The 20,650-nt window shown below is 38.1% G+C and overlaps 1 protein-coding gene across 5 annotated transcripts in view; it reads right to left on the reverse strand.

Moving 5' to 3' along the window:
* The window catches only part of MEIS2 (Meis homeobox 2), a 241,697-nt gene extending 221,909 nt beyond the window's left edge, over positions 1-19,788 (reverse strand). For 3 of the 5 annotated variants that reach the window (XM_083371905.1, XM_083371903.1, XM_083371906.1), the window contains exons 1-7: positions 18,029-18,661; positions 16,720-16,952; positions 15,114-15,255; positions 14,170-14,220; positions 13,366-13,416; positions 12,404-12,553; positions 943-1,057 (exon numbers count right to left, since the gene is read on the reverse strand). In XM_083371905.1, coding sequence (XP_083228031.1) covers positions 943-1,057; positions 12,404-12,553; positions 13,366-13,416; positions 14,170-14,220; positions 15,114-15,255; positions 16,720-16,952; positions 18,029-18,040 — 754 coding nt within the window. In that variant the 5' untranslated portion in view covers positions 18,041-18,661. Of the gene's footprint in view, positions 1-942; positions 1,058-12,403; positions 12,554-13,365; positions 13,417-14,169; positions 14,221-15,113; positions 15,256-16,719; positions 16,953-17,502; positions 17,679-18,028; positions 18,662-19,474 lie in introns of those variants that run through there. The other 2 variants (XM_083371907.1, XM_083371904.1) reach the window with 2 other exon arrangements.
* Between the last annotated feature and the right edge of the window lie 862 nt (positions 19,789-20,650).

Consider the following 20,650-nt stretch of genomic DNA (forward strand, 5'->3'; position numbering starts at 1 on the left):
AATAATCAAATATGATTTTAAAAAACCTTGATTATGCAAACTGGAAGTATTAAGTCAATAAAGTGTTAGACTGAATTCCAATCCCAAATTAACAGGGAGCATATCCCATTTAATTCAATGTGACTCATTTCTGAACAGCTATGAAAATCATTGCCCCATTAAGTGTATAAAATGTTCATGTTAGCCATGTTAAAGTAGGACTATAATTATGATGGGCACAACGCCTACTCTTATACCACAATCCTAAAAATGTTATCTGATATAACTAATTTATTACTCATTTATATAACTAATACAAACTTAACCTATTTCCAGTTAAAGCAGGTTAGGTAGAAATATTAAGTGGTAATCCACAAGCAACTCGTTACAAAAGGAATTCTTAATTTTAATAGACTACTTTAGTATAAAATCCACAGTCAATTTCAAGCCATTCAATAAATGTACATATCTTTTGTGTGAATGAGTCAAAATTGTTTTCGTTTTCTTCCTGTACTGGATTAAGAATGTTTCAACTGGCTTGAGAAGCCTTTTTTCAGTTGACAGTAATATTTTTTCTATTTAGGGACTAGCTTGAATTGCTGCACCACAGCTGGGGAGCATGTCTGCTATGATATTTACTTACACCACACACGCACACACAAACACACACACAGAGAGAAAATCCTGTAGGTAACTAAATTTGTAAAGGAATTGGCAGAACTAATCAATTGTTATTGCAAACCTTGTCTGAAGGTTAGATATTTGGCTTTGAAATAAAAATAAAATACAGCTAAGAAGGTTGAAAAAAAGGAAACAAGTGTCTCCCTAAGTTACAGCTGATTACATTGCAAGCCTGCCACTCTTGTGTTTACACTAAGGCAGATGTACTGATATAATAAAAGACACTGAAGTTATTTTAGTCATGCCTACTTTGCACAGGGGAAAAAAAGCTTGACCTTTTACCTTGCTCACTGCTGTTGTCTCCACTCTGGGAAGCATGGCCCCCACTGGAAGGCCCTGGTGTGCCTGCTGAGTGCGTTGACGTTGCGTCATCATGATCTCTCCAAGAGGAAGGATTCTGGTGTCAGAATGTCCATTTTTTCCCACAGTTATCATTCCAATAGCAAATCGAGGAAGGGAGATTGGGAAGCCAGAAAAAAAGTAGGCAGGTTAGCATTTGCAAATATTCCTAAAAATTCAGACACTGTTCAGAGGCAAATGATTACTGAGGTTGCAATCCTATACCATTTTACCTTGGGATGTGTTCTCCTGAAGATATGAATTTATTTTTGATCAATATGTACAGAAATATATTAATGACATACTAACTATATTTAAGTCACTTTCATTTTCATATATTTATACCATAATAAAGTGCAGTTCTAATATTTTAAGGTTTTTCTCCTTAAAAGTTTTTTTAAAACTTTTTATACTTCTAACAACCAGCTGGTCAGGTGAGGAAATATTTTAATTGTATTTACATGGTCCTAAAATAATTCCATAGACAAACCTATAAAGGCATATTAAGTTCAATAGCAATTATTCCCAAGTAAATCAATATATGATTGCTGTCTAGTTCTGATAATAAAAAAAAATCACTAGAGACATTCAAAAACACAGCTGAACTACTATTTCTCTTTATTTAAGTTTTCCCTATCAAATCTGCAGCAGGGTATTTTTTTATAATATGGTGTCAGCAATTAATAATTATGACATGCACATAAACTGTTTTTCTCTATTATAACATCTATTACAAATAGCACCCTAAGCAAAATATAACTAATACGGAAGATGATGTTTTAAAAAGATTATGCAGCTAAAGGTTAGCTAGTTACGTAAGTTTAAATGGTCAATTGCAATATATTCTTCTACAATCTTTCTATCTGATATATAATGGCAATGCATGCACTAATTGAAGATTTGACAAAGCTTCCCTAATTCTACAGTAGTTTAGTAATATAATTCCCATTTTTTAAAATTTATTGATCATTGGTTTTCCTGAAGAGAACTGCTACTTTAAAAGGTACATGTAGAAAGCTGAAAGTTGCAGCTAATTGCTACTTCACTAAGCATTTTCTCCTCCTGGTCCTCCTCCCTTTTCCTGATCATTCCCAATACCCTGCTGTTGCTTAAAGGAAAACAGGAATTCTACTGTACAGGAAAAGCTTTATCAGCATCACATGAAGGCAGGCAAGGGATGGAATTTCCTCCAGCAGAAAAGGAGAAAAAGAACACATGCAATAGATCAGACTTAGAGCTGAACTTCCATTGCTTGTCACCCGTCCATGACAACTTAAATTAAACACATCCTAACAAGAAGCACTTTTGTAAAATATTCTATATTCAGGGAACTATCATGAGCCCTAGGCAATTCCAAAGAGAAGGCATCAATATTTACTTTGTAGTAAACTTCAGCATCATCCTCAACAACTACATCTAAAAATTTAGAAAATTTAGAAAAATACCAATCCATTCAAAGCTGGAAATGGAAAATCATCCCAATAATTAAAGCTTTTTAATGACTCCTCCCAAATTATTGCATTTTGAGCCGAATGCTTTATTGCCAGATTGGCACTGAAGCGTGTCTACATAACTCAAGTTATCATCTTTAAACCATTTTCTAAATAATTTGTCTTATAAAAATATCGTAAGCTTAGATAATCACATTCCACAATCAAATCAACACTAAACTGAATGGGCATTAATGTCTAAGCAGTGAAAGCCAGATAAATGGAAACAAATACTTAATAATAACTTCACAACTCTCTTACTCAGATCAGTAGAACTATCTACAAAAATAAATCAAAATTGAAATGCAGCATTTAAAAAATAATTTTCCATCAAACTAATCTACATATTTTTCCATAAATTTCCACATTATAGAAAGACACACTGAAAAATAACAACATGCTATAATTAAAATTAATACTCTTCAAATTAATATTCTCCTCCTACAATGTACAAAAATAATACCATATTGTAAATCGGGAAGTTTAAAACAAAAAGAAAACAAGTTAAGAGAGTCTGAAATGTTTCAATTTTACACTTATATCTATTATGTGTGTCTATATGGAACACACAGAGATGCATACACATGTGTATACACACACAAAACTATTTCAAAAAAGCAATGATGATTAGATTTCAGAAAAACATATATGGAAATAAAATGTCACAATCAAGCAAGTTTCTGTGCAGTCTCAGTTTAAACAGATCGAGCCTATGAGCTCCCCTTTTTATCTCTGAATTAGGAAACCACTCAAATAGCTTCAAACTGAAGGCAAACAGCAGACAGGAGCACTTTAGTCCTTCTGCAACCTCTCTCAGCGTCAGCTGTTTGCCGGATGGTAATCAGATAAAAGAGTTAGAAGAAATACATGAAAAAGGTAACAAAACAATAGCCTGGCATGCATTTAGTCCTTCAATATCATGTTGAAAGCTGCTCTTTTATAAAACTTATAAAACATATTTTCCTAGGACACATATTTCAGACACTATAATATTCATGCTATGTTCTGCAGGTTTTCTTAAAAGTGGCTTCTGTAAAGTTCTTAGTTCACTATTAAAATTTCAGTAACGCCTTAGTTAAGTTTCAAGGCACACGTTAACCAAAATCATAGAGTATTTGGAAAACCAAGTGTTTCTGGTTTAGAAAGGGACACTGAGTGAAACTTCTTGCAGCAGAAATCATTTGCTTTTTCCACCAATGTATGCTATCCTCCACTCAGAGATCCAATCTCAATTAGAAGGGGGAAATACAAGGCTACGTACACTGATAGCCATTTGTGGGGTAGAAAACCTATAGCTTTCTTTTTTTATTCTTCCCAGAAAAGGAAAAGTAGAGGAACTTGGGAAGAATATATGGGATATTTGTGTTTCAACTTCAACTTCCCAACTGTTCCCTAGCTCTGCCTGACATTAGGTTTGGCCAATAACCATACTCAAGTCATTCATTATTAGTATTGTAACAAACATGGCATCACATCCATAATTTGAAACCATTACTCATGACCAAATAATCAGTCTCATCCACAAGTCAATGGCAACAATGAGATCTTTCATTCTGGGTATTTCAACAGAATTATTTAAGTAAATTTGGTCACAGATTATTTATTTCATTAGATTAAGATGCTACCCCACTCCACAAAAAATTAAAGTCATCCTAGGGAGATTTAATTAAAAAAAATAAATACTTTTAACACAGTAGGCCAAGAGTGTCCTGCCAGAAGATTTAGCTTCTTTCATCTAAAAGATAGTATGCTACCATGGCATTTTACCTTGAACTAAGATTTACTTGAGAGTGTACTTTGAGGCAAGTTTTGGGAGAGAAGAGTACCAGTAACTGGAAAAATTGCAAGAGAAGATACTAAGAAATTGACCCTTTGCATGAACAGAAATACATCACATTGTACATGGGATTTGATAGCTCAATTTTCTAGCGAATTCGCTATGTATTTATACATAGATACTGCATGTTATTGATTAAATCCACTTTTTGAAAATGATTCAAACGTACCATTACGTTTGGGTGCTAGGGCAGTTTTATTTATGTAACCCTATAGGTTTTGAATAATTGAAATTTATACGTTGATAATCTATGTGCTGAATTCAACTGGAATCAAATTTTCTTGTATAACCACTAGAGTATTGAAGAATTTATATTTCACTATTGTATAAAAAATCTGGCTAAATTTAAATACTGTATACAGTATACATCATCTCAAACAACATACATACTGAGCTGAAAAGAACATAACCTTGTAATCAGAAAAACTAAACTTTGAATACTTATGAAAATATAATTTCAGTATAGCAGTATGCTGAAACATTCAGAAAGCAACTTAGCATATGAAAAACTACCGAAAAAGTTACCTCACATTATCTAACTATCTTTTGGAAATAATGTGTTTTGCTAAGACTATTACCTGAGGCCAATGTTTAATAGCAATGCAACTGTTAAGGGAAGGGGGGGGTACTTTGATCATCATCCATATTTTTTTAAAAAAATATTATTCCAGCCAATAACTTAAACATGGGGCAGCATAAGAATTGAATTAAGACAATTATAACCTGTCACAGCAACTATTTATTTAACTTTGTACATAATCTTATGACACATATTTAAACAGTAAAAAAGTATGAATGTGTTGAATTGAATCACCAGCTGAAGTGCTATGTACTATGGAATGCAGAGTTCACATGTATCTATTCCCAATAGTTTTAATAATTGGGAGTCAAATATGGCACTCCTCTTGCTCTTATCTAATTGTGTTAAAGAGCAGTGTTACTAGGAGCAAAGCAGTAATACTGAGTGGCACACAATAGAAGGAGATGGAAAATAGATACAAGAAGCTAGGTCTCCAGGGGCAGTATTTTCTATTTGCTGGGCTAAGACTCACAGCTGATAATGCAAGTTGTAATTAATATAAAAGCAGGAGACAATATGGGGAAAGCTTGTACTAGCAGGGCCACAGGAGATCACTCTACAGCTATCTACTGTTTCTCATTTATGTACACAGCTTTTCACAGAAACACAATTTTACCAGTACAGTATTTTTTCCCTTGAAAATTAAAAAAAAATGATTTTGCACCATCACTGGATTTTGCTAAATCTAAAGAAGAGCGTGGAAAGGACAAGAGTCTCTAGGCATATGAAGCAAATGAACTGCTACTATTTTGCTGTTCTTACAAATCTAATGGAAGTTTTAAATGTTTTAACTCCTACATGCTTTTTTTAAAGAAATGAAATATTTTCAACACAGACCTGTTTTATAATAATTATTTATTAACATTCCTCAGTGGCATGTAATTGTTCATATGCATGAATACTGGTCACTCATCATGTACAGTGCCAAGGTTAGTGATTTAATAAGCCTCAAACTTCTGTGTAAATGACAGCTTACACAGATACAGATGGATTAACTCTGCATTCCTTATGCAACCCAAACTTTCACTGGGCAAAATCACTTTAATTATGCAAGGGGCCCCCTGTAGGGTTGATTCTGATCTCACACTGTTTTTATAGCAGTATAACTCAATTTTTCATTAAGAAATTATTTGTATTTCAAAATAAAATATATGTTAAAAATATCTGTCTCGTCTACACTGCTGCATGCTAGTGAATAGCAGGAAGAAGACAGAATCAACTGATTTTGATGTGCATTTCAAATATATGCAAAAAAATAGCTCCCCTATCTATGGCATTCATAAAAGTTTGTGATAAGAAAAAAAAACTCCTTCTGGATAAATAAATTAAGAAGACACAGTATAGTACTATACTATAGTACAGTTTGAGTACTTGATTGCATTTAGTTATTATCAATCAATTTTGTATATGTAAACATCAACACTTTGATATGGCATGTTGACTATAGGTTAAATATATTTCATTTCATCCAAGGCCTAACCATAAACTAACTAGATCAGATCTCGTATCATCCAAGCAGTACTCAGAACACCAGCTGAACTACATAATTTACCTAAAAATTTGGTTCCAGTTACTAATATATTACTGAACAAGATTGTTACATGGTACCTTATGAACATATAATCTATACTCGCACTAAAATATTGTAAAATACAATATGTAAAATTTCCGAACTGCTGAATAAACAGTGCATTTATAAAAAACCTTAGTAAGAAAATATACAGGTTTTAATACACAGATTCAAATATACACACAAACATAATCCCACTTAAATATAAATAGCTTAATCTGGTTTGATAATAGCACAATGTTATGCATGTCTTTTTAGAAATAAATCTCACTTAGTTCAGTAAAACGTCTCACGTATCTAGCCATAAGACTGCAGCGCTTATAACATACCTATTAAAACATCATGTATCATCAGCCTTTTAGATTAAAAAATAAGAATAAATGTGTAAAATTGTATGATTCCATATCAGTGCTATGCACAAAGAATATAATAAATGGGCATGAAGGTTACAAAACAGATGTAACTCTTTTTATACCATATATTAATGTAATTTTCTTTCACTGTACTTACTTTTACAAGTTTCTCATACCATGCATGTATCAATCTATGTAAACCTCCATATATGTATTATGTTTTCTTGTACATTTAAGATTCCAATTGATCTAATATGTGAGCTATGTGAAAGAAACGTTATATCTGCTTATTCATGAGTGACTCTGTCTACCTGCATCAGCCTTTTTTCTTATTACAGATGCTATACTTTTTATACTGATATTGAACAGTGTTCAAAAGAATACTTTTCATATACAGTATACCTGCATTACACAATGGAACTAATAAAAATAAGCAGAAAGATAAATGCCAACATAAATGCAGTTTGATTTCAGTTAAATTGTAAATACGTTACAATTAGTGCAGGTTCGCATCCCACCAGGCTCAAGGTTGACTCAGCCTTCCATCCTTCCGAGGTAGGTAAAATGAGGACCCAGATTGTTGGGGGCAATAAGCTGACTTTGTAATAATGCAGCTGGGGGGGGGAAAGCCCTAATAAGCAGGCATATACATAGAACGAAGGCTATTGCTAAGCACATTGATTTGTGCTTAGATTGTAAGCCGCCCTGAGTCTTCGGAGAAGGGCGGGATATAAATGGGATTTAAAAAAATAATAAGACAATTCAGGCGCTATAGGAGAAATTTTTACTACATTTAAGATACTGACAACTGGGGCCTAAGTGGCAAAGCATTATAATATCAAATTTAATGTATACAATGGATTTTAGTGAAGTCAAGATAATTTTACAAAGATTATTAGAAAACGTGCTAGCTATCAAATCTGTTATTCCTGGATGACAAACACTAGATGGCTAGTAAACTATATGTAAAACCAACAACTTTGCAAGCTTCACACTATGAGCTATGGAACACAGCAGTCTACTACTTTGACTGTACGAACTGATTACATCTCATTGTATATTTTACACAGTATGATCACTGGGAAATAGTATAGTCTTGTAGCCATCTACTTCTCAGTAATCCTACTGAAAAATATTACTTTTAAGCAATTCTCCCTTCCCCCAAAGGTTTGTAATGATTGTAAAGTAATGATACAGTAAATAGAACTGCAACTGTGAACTGCTTAACATAATCTGTATGAAGCAGAGTCTATATACCGTAAGTAGACAATTTGGTTTGTTAATTTCTCATACCTAAATATAATAAAGAATAAAGTTGTTAAGACCTGATCTTGCATTCTTAGCAAGTCTAACCTTCCACAAATTTGTGGTTTACTGGAGATAAAGCATTTTGAAGGAACTGCTGTTTATGTCAGTAAATGTAGAAATCAACAACAAATGTATGTGACCCACATAAATTATTTATTTTAATATAATATCATTTATTGGATACTAGAAAAATGCAGTCAAGCCTAAAATATTGTACATGACATATTTCTCATTCTGATGTGGCATCAATTATTGCCAATATTTCTCTTAAATTTTTACAGATTTTTGTGCACAGGACACATTTAGCTACAGTTCAAATGTGAAAATGGTTTTATGTATGAAAGATAAATATAAAATCAAGTCATGGCCTACTCTAAGTAACTTCATGGATATAGAGAATATGGAATTGCCTTGCCAAAAATATTAGAGTTTGTCATTGTCTTCCATTTTCCCCCTTGGTCTAGAGTTTCTGGGTTTCTGGGTGGTCTCTCTGATCCATGTACTAATCAAATTTGACCCTATCTAGTTTTTTTGAGATCAGCCAAGGTTGACTAGGTTCTATGATCAAAGTGTGAGAATCTACAAGAAATATTGAATGTGTATATACTTTAATAAGAAGAGCAAGCAATGATGGCTTTCTGTTTGTTTTCAAAAACAATTTACGGTAAAATTCTCATTTTTTGTAAATTCTGGACTTGAGCATCTTTGATGCAAACTAACAAATACTTTGTAAACTGATCTTCAAAGTACATTCCAAGAAAATCACTATCTCTTGCTTTAATCATCCAATATAAATCTTTAAAACCCTGCTTTACAGGTCGAATGTAAAGAATTTTGAAGATTTAGAAACTGTTTTGTAGATTATTATAAAGAAAAATGTGAATGAATCTATTCCAAATATTCATTTATATAACTGGAATATATATACTGGCACAGTCAAGGCAGAATAAGGATTAAAAATCTCCTGCTACCAGTCTTTACTTCCATTTTGAAAGACTTCAGCTATAAATTACATATAGGCCATTTTCTATTATCCTTTTTCTGAGATCATTAACAAATGTAATAAAACAAGTTGTAATACTATCAACGTTATACGGAAAATCCATTGAAATAGGATTTCCTTGTGTGTGTGTGTGTGTGTGTGTATGTGTATGTATAAAATTGTTAACTACTTCTAAAGAATCTAAAAAATATATTTAAAACTATATGAATAATGGTTAACTGAAGTCAAGGTTGAGGAATCTTGAGTTCATATATATGCACATATGTGACAGTGATAAATTGCATTCCTAAGAAGCACAAGTTAACAATATTTACAGTAGTATTTTATCTGGTTTATTTCAGTTATAGTATATTTCTACACATCTATGACTAATACTTGAGTGCAATGAAAATATATGCGAGTATTAAAAATTCAAACTGTAATTATGGAGTGTTGTATTTACTAACTATGCCACAGCATATATCAAATATAGCAATTTTCTGTGACTACCAGTATCCTAGCTTTTGACTAGCAAAGTTCTTGTAAATTGATTCTTATTGTATTATAGAAGAATTAACAGTAATTAACAGTACGTAAAATAACATTGTGTGCATGTTACCAATATTAGAGACTGCCTTTTTGCATAAAAGCTAGTACTTTTGCCAAGATGAACCCTTTTCTTATCACAAACTAAACTATATTTTTCAGCAATGTAGTGCTACAAAAAGACACATCATATCTGAACATAGGAATCTCATTGTGAATATTAGCTTCTTTGACATTTCCTTAGTTTGATCTATATCATAGTATATAACCTACAAACACATTAGGATCCAGTAAACTACTACTACAGTTACTATATTGCAGTTTATCTATAACCATGAACAGAAAACAGAAATATTGGAATATCAACTATTTTTCACAGTCATTTGAACAAAAGAGGGCCTGGCCCAGAACAAATTAAAACATCTTTAAAGCTATAAATTCATAGTCATTCAGGTGAAACACTCTAAGTATTTCAAAAGTAAATAAAGCTATAAGGACCAAAGCAATGGTCAGGAGTTAACACAGAAAAAACACCATGCCATCTTGTGTCCTTAAGTGGTTTATCATAACACCTGCACCACCCTTCACCAAATGAGACTTAGCCGTAGGCTGTATTTAAATATGCATATCAAAGCAAGCAAAAATAAATCTTGAATAGCAAATTGGAGAAATGCTCATGTTTATCAATTTTAAGTGTAAGGTAAAAATCCACAAATAAACAAGTTTATTCTAGATTTTTTATATGCTCATTAAAATTGCAAAATGCATTACTGATTATTAATAAAGTATTACACTTTATATGAATATGTATGCATGAATGTGTACATTATCCTTATTATCTGTACCTTTATCAAATGTATCCTTAGGGTGATGTTAACATACATATCTAATAAGGCAGAATTCCCAAATGCACCTCAGTGATATAACTATTAATTTCCCAGTTGGTGTTCTGATTGCACAAATTATTACTTCCTTCAAAAAAGTATCAGGAAGCTAAAGTAAGAATGGTAGAACCCAAATATCTAGAGCCCAATGTCCTATTATTTAAATAAGTTTTAAATAATTATAACAATGAAAGTGGTAAACCCTGACAGGTTTAGAATAGGCTAACACATTTGCCCAAATTTGCTGTTTTACCACTAGAAGGGTTGGAAAAGATTATTTTCTACGAAGATGGTTATATTACAAAATGTGAGTCCCCTGAAACCTCATTTTATCCCTGTAGTTGAATTTGAATATTATAACAGAGCACTTCAAATTGGCTTGAGCACTCACCATCTGCTAAAGCCCTAAACAGTATAGTTTAGGTAATCTCCTTTAATATAAACAACAGCAAGGTCCATTTCTACACTTCCACTTAGAACAAATTTACACTAAAAGTGTTCTGGGAAGATACGCAATATTTTATATAAACATATTTGGCTCTTTGAGGATGCCTGCCATTTCAGGTCTAACGATCCCAAAAAGTTATGAATGCCCCAAATATTTAAACAATAAATATTTTTGAAACTATGATATTGCTTCATAGACTTTAGTAGCTATAAATGATATAATAGAACTTTGAGGGAACATTCAGTGTTTCCTTGCTTATATGCTTTGATAGCAATAATTATAAAATGTCATGAAATCTGGACTCGGAGATTTCCAAAGAAACAAAACAATTATATTTATTTAAAGATAGAAATGGTCCATAACAAATTAGTACTTTTTTCTGTTATTAAGTACTGTCAACAAATATAAAGCAAAACCAACTTTCTGCCAACATATTTTGAAAAGAAAAAGAAAAGAAATATAAAATATTCTTTCTTTTGTATCTACTTTTCATGGCAGACTAAAACTTATTATACATAGCATAGTAATCCCTCCGTCACGTTAGAATGTTCCTGCTATGCTATTTTTAGTTTATACTGCTTGTTTTATGAAGTTATTTACAATGCCTATGTAAACTCTCCTCTCTACACTCTTAGAAATAAGCTATTATTCACACTTGAACACTATGTGTCTATTTATACATTTCTAAAGTAAATAAACTTATTACGTAAGTACGTAACAGGTTTCCATAAGCAGTTCTATAAAGCATAACAGCTCATGTAAAATGCCATTCCCTGACATATTTGTGCATATTCAACAAAAACAATTCACTGAGCTACTACTAAAACCAACAGCTAATGTGTAGTTACTCAGTCATAATTATCTGCAGCTTCTAAAAGATATTGCAAATAACTGGCATCTCAAGATTATTGAAATTTATTATGAAGCTTCAGCCACTTGGCAACGTGTGCAAATTTCAGTGATATATTGCAATACAGAAAGTAGGGTTATTATTTATAACTTTGGTTCAAAATAGTACACAATTGCTAATAATTCTGCCTGGATAAAGTATGGAGGAAATCTGATTTTTAAATAACTGAATAATTTCAATTTTCTTTTTTCTTTGTTATAATATTAATAGCAAGGGTCATAAAGGAGAAAATATTGCCTATTTTTACTAGACGGTTTGTCAACTCTTCAATTTGTCAATGTTGCAAACTTTACAAGACAAAACTTAAACTTCTCAGTAATAAAATACAAAGGAATATTCTTCCACCAGAAACCTAGATTTAAACAATAGCTCTATAACAGGTAACAGAGGTAAACAATTCCAATACATGGGTGATGGTAAGAAAATCCTTAATTAGTAACAGTCCAGGAGTTTACTAAATGGGTAAGAGCCATTAGAAATTATTGAAAAGACTTACATGGTCAGCTAAATTTGTGGATGATCCTGAGAGTTCTTCATGGTCAGATTTGGAGCTGCCATCTCTTTCATCAATAACTAAGTCTATGGGCATTTTGCCTTTCAGACAGCTAATGTACCGATGGCAGAAATTATCACACAATTCATGAACCTGAATGTAACAGTTAAGTAAAGGAAGAGGAAAAAAACAGATGCATTTTTAAGAGAGAGAAAGCAAAACTTCTAGACTGCAACTTGATCTCCCCCCCCTCCCCGCCACACACTCAATTGCAAAAGAAGCACTGTGATCTATTCCAAGAGTAACTCTAATTAAGAGGCATATAGTTGAAGCAAGGAAACAATAGAGAAATTGTTACAGCACATATTATTCCCCAGAGACTTGCTTGAGCAACAAGTTGGGGGATGCACAGCTATTAAATGTTAGCCTATTCTATAGATAGAAGAAAATCCGATTTAAGGATATTATCAGAAGCACTGAGATCTGGATAAATAAAACATAAAAACATAGGCAGTTCAGTCAAGAAAAGTAAAGGAAAGGATGTGGGGAGAGAACAGTATATATATTTTGAAATCTCTCGATAAGGAGAGAACTGTAGTATAAAATAATTTTCTTGTAGCATTTAGCCTTTTCATGTGATCTATAAGATGTTGAAAACAGGGGGGGTCTATAATCATGCTAAATGATAAGTTGCTTAAAATACTATCGCTGGCTCAAATAATTTGCAAGAAGGAACCAAGACAGAGAAGGAAAGGTCATAGCAGATACTTGAATGAAGATAGGAAAGAATGGAGAAGCTGGGGGGGAGGTTTAGAAAAAAAAGAAAAAAGAGCCATGCACTTTTGGTTTAGTGTCAGGATGTGTTTTGTAGCAGTTACAGTGTCCTTTTGAATTTTCCCAAGGGTTGTAGGAGGCCAGGAGTAGAAAAAGGAAAAGGAAAAGAGGGAGTGCCCCCTTGCTCTTACCTTTTCTAATTCCAAAAGGTGAAACCTTAAGACTTGTATCGCTTGTATCATCTGAAAGAAAACAGGGAGCAGAGGAATTGTCATATAAGGGAGAGAAGAGGCAAGTCAAGGAGTGGGGGATTGTCAGGGCACGCTCTCATTATCCAGGATTTTAGCTCTTTGGACACGCTTGGGCAATTTTGATCATCAACTTTAACCTAAAGCACTTGATTTTTTTTTAAAAAAAACATCAAATCACACAAGCACACACACACACACTTAAAGAAAAACAGTGATAAGTGGTTTGCCAAGATGTCATCCCCTGTGGTTTTTTAAAGTCTGCAAACCAACCAAGTGCTAAACATCCACTCACCACTCCATCCATTTTTTTAAAAAAAATAAAAAAAACTAAGAAAGCAAGGTGGAATGGCTTCAAATGATCTGCCTTCACCTCTTTTTTTTTCAAGTGGATTTCCAGTACTTTTAATAGTAAAATTGGACAAATTAGCAAAACAATCACAGTCAACAACTTCAAGCTCTTTGCTGAAGCCAAGAATTCCTTTTCTTTTGCTTCTCAGGGTTTAAACCCAGCTCAAGTATCTGTTGTCCTCCCCTTTCTATGTCAAGGGTTTGAGTTTCTCGAAGCCCCTGGGTAAGAATAATTTCTTTTTCTTTCAGATTCTTGGCACCTCTACAAACATTTCTCCAAGCCCCTCTTCCTATTAATTATTTGATTTTAACCAAGGCTAAGCACAAGTGGGGGTCTCCCAGAGCATAAAAGGTCAAAACAAAAAAAAAAACCAAAACAGACAGGAAGAACCTTACCAAATTATCCAATTCTGGATTTGAAGAAAAAAGTGGTTTTTCTGCCCGAACCTACAGGGGAAGGGGGAGTGGGGGGGGGGGGAAAGAGTGAGTAGGAATCAGTGTGCATTTCAACTACCTTAAATACCTTCCCATTTGTTGAGCCTGTGCCCCCCACCCCACCTCACAGTCTAATTGTAACAGATCCAAAACATGAATTAGTGGCGAGTTCTTTGCAATGCCAAAGAGACAGTTGAAAACTTAGGCCAACTCAGGGCCACCACCATTCTCCCTGTCCCACACAAGCTTCCTTCTCCCCCCAGTTCTCAATTTCAGCTGAGGGGCTGAGAAATGGGCCTAACACCTCTTCAATGCATCTCCTTCTCCCCCTCTCCCACCACCACCATTCCCAAACCCACCCACCCCCGTATCCCCTTTAACAATGTCCCCTTCCTGTGAGCCTAAGGCAGGGGTCGGCAACCTCGGCTCTTTTATGACTCGTGGACTTCAACTCCCAGAATTCCTGAGCCAGCGTAGCTGGCTCAGGAATTCTGGGAGTTGAAGTCCACGAGTCATAAAAGAGCCGAGGTTGCCGACCCCTGGCCTAAGGGAATCCTAGAAGGTCTCCCAGCAGGTCTTTCATGCCGACAGAAGGGAAGAGGAAAATGGGGATGATAGAGAGGTGGCTGAGCAGAAGGGAAAGGCACCCAGACCCAGATTGCCCGGAACGTTTTCCCTCAGACACTCCAAAGCTCCCTCAAGAGCGAGCGGCGCCCTCCTCTTCCTTCCCCCCCCCCAAGGCCTGAGGAGCAGCAGGCCTCATCGCGCGGGCCCCGGGGGTGTCTTCTGAGGGAGGGGGGGGTTTGTCTTTGGCGCGAGGTGTCGCGCGCTCAAGGCGGGGTGGGGGGGGCAGGGTGTGCGGGGGAAGGGGCGGGGAAAAGCTGAGAGGGTAAAAAGAGTTCGACCTGTTTGGCGAAGACGGCGATGTCCTCGTTGAAGGAGTCGGAGGAGCAGACGTCTCCGCCGGCCACCCCAGGCTCTCGGGGAGTGCAGGTGGCGAGCTCGCACTTTTCAAAGACCAGAGCTAACAGAGGGAACAACGGGTGCCTGCCGGGCGACGACACACAAAGGAAAGGAGGGGAGAACGACATTTAAGAGGAAAAAAGAGAAAAGGGGAGAAAAAGAGAAACCTAATCAACAAGTTTCTTTTTTCCCACCAGGGCAAAAATAAAAGAAACAGAACGTAGCTACACGCGCAAGTTTACCTCAGCCTCAGCCTTCCCCTAACTAAAGGGACACCACAGAGCCAAACGTATAAAGTAACACAACGCACGCAGACGCCTCTCCACAAAAAATCCTGGGCCAAAACCGAACTCCACAAACACAAATTACCCAGCCCCAGACTTCGCTGTGAAAGTCCCGCAGTTTTTAACCTAGCCAAGGAAACGAGCAGATCCCTCGTCCCCAAGCCACGACAGTACCAAACGCGGAAAGAGTTGATTTTTACCCAAACTATGAAGTCGTTTCCTATTTGGATGAGAAGTAACAAGAGCCACGCTATCTGGGAAGGAAAGGAGAGGAGAAAGAAGGGGATCCCGGGGCGTCCAGATTAAAATATCGACTGCCCCGTCATAAAAGACAAGAGGACTGAATAAATTCCTCTCCGTTGTCCGGCCAGATACTGCCTGGGGATCAGGGTCTAACTAGATGATACGGGAGCTAAAACAGTAAATCCTTTCCCTAAATCTTTCCTCCTAGTATTAGTTGTGCCACAAAGGCTGTTATTGCATGCTTTAAAGAAGGAAAGAAAAATGTCACCTAAATAAAACTTTGCTGTGGAGAATACGTTTCTCACAATCTTCCCATGCCGTCACCCCGGCTTTGTTTTCAAACCTCATTTTATTTGGGTTAATTCTGCATTTACAGAGCAACATCTAAATAAATAAACAGCACAATCCCCGCTGATTTCAGTAAAATTTGCATGTGTGTAAATGAGTCTGGGGAAACCAGGCTTTCTTTTCATTTCTGAAAGACAAAAAATGCTTTTAAAAAGCCCTTAAGTAACTGTCTTAAAGACTGGGCTGTCCGAAGAATGGAGCAGCGTAGCCACACAGCTTTCACTAAAATCTGAACGCACTTCCAGCGCGTCAAAATACTCGCGTCAATCCCTGCATCCTCCGTGGGATTTCTAGCTGAAGTTTCCCATATATTTGTGTCATTTTCAACTTTATAGACCTAAAATGTTTTTATTACCTACAGAAATGCCGAAAGAGAATATTGATCTATAGTGACAAATTACACGTGTCTTCTAGATTTCAGGAAGAAAACCCGAGGAGGATTTTAGGAAGGGGGTGGTGGTGTTTAAAAAGCACTACAGTTTCTCTCCAAAACATCTCGTGCCTGCCCTGCCTGCCTCCCTCCTTGTGCAGGACAGCTATTCCTCTGCCCTCTTTCCTGAAAGAGACTGTCTCTCCGGCCCTTAGCACATACACACACACACACACACACCGAAATACATATATGCTGCAAGGAAAGGGCCACAGCGCCTGGCTTGCCTTGCTTTGTACCTACCCATAGATTGCATCCTTGTCCCGCTTCAAGGCGTCATTGACAGCCGATCCCATGCTGGCCGGCATGACATTGGGGTGCGGGGCATGGGCTCCATAATGCTGGCTGGCATGCAGTGGTGGCCCGTGGTTCAAATGGTGTACTGGGGGGATCGGCCTGGGGGCGTGTGGGTCTCCATACATGGAAGCCGGTACCCCTACTCCGTCCATCCCGCCGTAATGAGGCAGCTCATCGTACTGTCAAAAAGAAAATGGGCCAGAAAAAGGAAAGAAATAGAACCAGGAGAAGAGAGGGAGAAAAGCGAGAAAGAGAAAGGGGGTGAAGGGGGGGGGAAAGAAATAAACAAAAACAAAACAAAAACAACAGAAGTCAGAAGAGAGTAAAGCACCCAGGCAAGTCAGACAAAACAGCAAAACTACAAACCGAGAGCAGCCACAACAGAGAGAAAAGCGATACAAACCGAAATCAAAATAAAAAGTGCAGTCGACAGAGCTGGGGGGGGGGGAAGGGCAAGGGAAGAAGGGGGCAAGGAATGTGTGTGTGTGTGTGTTTGTGAGCCGGTTGTGGGAAAAGCTGCATCGAGGGCAAAACACGGGAAGGGGAAGTGTGAAAGGGAAGAAGGAGGAAACCGTTTACGAATGAGAGGAGACGGGGCCACAGATAAACTAACACCCACCCACCCCCACCGGTAACCAGATTAAGGCTTACGGAGTAGGAAGGGTAAAGCGAGGCTGAAGAAGGGAGAGAAGAGCGCGAGAGACAGGGAGCGAATAATCTGAAAGTTACCAGAAACATTATTTAGACGCGATTCCCCCTTGTCCTTGTCAAAATCAGAGACAAACCAAGCAGCAAATGTAGCTGTATTTCCCAGGCAGCGGCAGCAACAGCCACAGCAGCAGAAGCGGCGGCGGCGGCGGCGGCAGCAGCAACAGCAGGCAAACCTTCCCCCCTGTAAACCGCGCGCCACTGAGCAGTTAGAGAAGAGCAGGGAAATCGCGCTGTTGGGAGAAAAGCTACAGAGGAAAGAAGCGTGGAACAATTGCACACGCACGCACACACACACACACACACACAGACAGACAGAGGGACACACACACGCACGCACACACACACGTAGAGAGAGGGAGAGAAAGAGAGGCATAGAGGCACACGCACACACAAAACTGGTGAATATTTTTTTTTGCTGCTATTTGTTTTGTTTCTCTAAATAGCGGCCGCCATGAGCAGCAGCCAGAGGGAAGAGCAAATCCGACAGGCCCCTCGTTAAGAAAGGATTTTATACGGAAGGTAAGTGTTGGAGATTTAAACCTACCCTTTGCGCCATCAGTCTGCGCTCCAATCAACTCCGGGATGTGTCCTATATTTAATATCCCAGTCCAGTAACACACCACCAACAAAAGTGACTGAAGAAGAAGGAAAGGAAGAAGAAAAAAATCCCTTTTCCCTTGTTTTCTCCGACCCACTTATAGAGTTCTCCAATAAGCGTAAATATTCATAAAGACAATCGTTATAACAATAAAAAAAGTAGGGAAAAATAAACCACGTAGAGTTTGTCTGTTTTCCCCGCGTGCTCTTCTTTATTTCCCTTTTCTGTGTCTTTCCTTTTTTTTCTCTTCTTTTACGTGGAAAAAAAATAGGATATTTTTTTTAAAAAAAAATAAACATAAAAGTCGCCAAGCCCCACACTGAAGGTTACGATCGGCCCGTCAGCAACCCACATGTAACCAAACTGTCGTGTCTCATGGCTTTTTGCCACTCCAGCTGTCAATCAAAGCCATGGAATGTCAAGGTAGTGAATGAATGATGGCTGATGATGATGAAGAAGAAGAAGTAGAAGAAGAAGAAGAAAAGAGGAATCTTTTAACCTCGGATTCTTTCTCAGTTAAGTCCGCGTTTGGGATTTGCTTGTAGGAAAGCTATAGATTCTTTTTAAAAAAAAACACACAAAAAAAACTACCGGGAGGGGGGGAGGGTGGGGTAGGATGCGAAGAAAAATGGAATAGTTTGCAAAACGTGGACTTCCTCCGTTCTTTTTGTGTGCGTGTGTATGTGCGTGCTTGTGTGAGTGTGTGTGTGCGCGCGCGCGTTGTTTTTTTTTTTCCTCCCCCCCCCCTCCTCCTCTCTCCCGGTAGGTATTTTGCCTCTTCACCTCTCCCTCTGAGATGAGTGAGTGTCAGTAAGTGTTGGCAGGTTGGCTGCTGGCTGGCTTATAGAAGAGGCTCAGTTTTGCGGCGCTGATCGGCGGGAGAATGAAATGACGGAACCCGGAAGTAGTGGTGGCCATAGCCAGTCCTACAAGAGAGAGACACACACATACAAGGGAGAGGGAGAAAGAGAGCGCGGGCGAAAACGGGCGAGCCCAGCTCTCGCTTACAGTCTGCGAGATACGCCGAGTATGCAATCAAGGGCTGTTTCCACGCCACCCGGGGTGGGGAGGTGGGGGCGCGTTGCACGACGCTCAGGAAATTTCAACCGAGCCTTTCGCGTCGCCTTTCCAGATAGGCACGGAAAAGTGGAAGGATGCAGAGGGAGTCTCGGGAGGAGGAGGAGGAGGAAGAAGAAGAAAACGAAGGAGAAAGAGAAGAAGCAGGAGAGGGAGCAAAAAGAGAGAGAAGGGGGGGTGGGGTGGAGAGATGGGCTGCCGGGTGCCTGCGTGCGTGCGTGGGAACTGCAAACAGCCCGAAGGGGAGGGGAAGTATCCTAGATCTGTTGCTTTTTTTTTTTTAATGGAGAGATTTATTATTATTATTATTTTTACCCTTCGATATCGTCGTTTGCCTGGCCGTGCTGCTTAGCCATCTCTTCGCCCGGCGTTTGTTTCTCTCTTCTTCGGAGGGTAACTCACAGCCCTGCGAGGGTTCAGCGTCCAGGAGACGAGCCGAAGGAAACTCGGGCAGTGGCGAATGTTTTGGAAAGAGGTGCGGGCAAACTTGTTTTTTTGCCAGCGGAAACTCCTAGCCTGCCTTAACAAAGTCCGCCATCCTTGTCAGTAGAGTGCATTCAAAGAGCTGCCTGCGCCGCGTGTTTCCTTCTCTGTGTAAACTCGCTACCTTTCGCGGTTGCTGGTCCTCAGAATAATTTTCCCGGAGGAGAGCACTCCGCTTGGCACCCTTTACTCTGTGCTCGGTTCCCTCATCGTCGTTGTACTAGACCGGGGTCTTCGCAGAGGACTGAGAGGGGTGGGGGGTGGCTGGGTTTGGGCTCTGCTTGGGCGTTACAAAGCGAAGGCAACAATTCCCTTCCTTTTCTCTCTTTTATTCCGAATTGTAATATATACATTTTGATGCATTTTGGATAATTGGGACTAATCCCTCCTTCTGGTGCCTTCCTGAGCTTGCTTTGCTTGTTCTTTTGTAGAATTCGTGTTCCTTAACTGGGGGTGGGTGGGTTATTAATATTCTCTGTTCAAAACAACGCAAAGTCACAGCTATTATTATAAGTACCATTACACTAGCTGCAGCCGTTATTCTGCAGAACTAGTGCGATGGTGCCCTCTGGTTCCTAAGACCAAGTGAACTTTTGAAAACACACCCAGCAGACTTTCGCGGCCCGTCTCTCTCACTCCCCCCCCCTCTCTCCCACAGGCACCCACAAGCTCTACCTACCGCGTTAATTTTGGTGTGTGAGTGTGTGTGCGTGTGTGCGCAGCCTCCTCCAATCACTTTGCTGGAACTGAAACATGCCTTACCTCAGAGCAGTCAATTACTAAAGCTACCCGAGATCATCAATCATGGGGGGAATGCTTCAAGTTAAGGGGGAGGAGCAATGGTCAAACTATTGATCGCTGCAGTTTTGCGCTCTCTCTCCCTCGCTCCTGCTCTCTCTCTCTCTCACACACTCTCTCTGTCTCTCCCCACACGTAAAATCTAAACCAGACTATCCTGGCAATAGTGGGATTTATCAATGATTATGAATCTACTTGTGAATGTTACGG

This window comes from Vipera ursinii (genome assembly GCF_947247035.1).
Source record: "Vipera ursinii genome assembly, chromosome: 1".
Classification (NCBI taxonomy): domain Eukaryota; kingdom Metazoa; phylum Chordata; class Lepidosauria; order Squamata; family Viperidae; genus Vipera; species Vipera ursinii.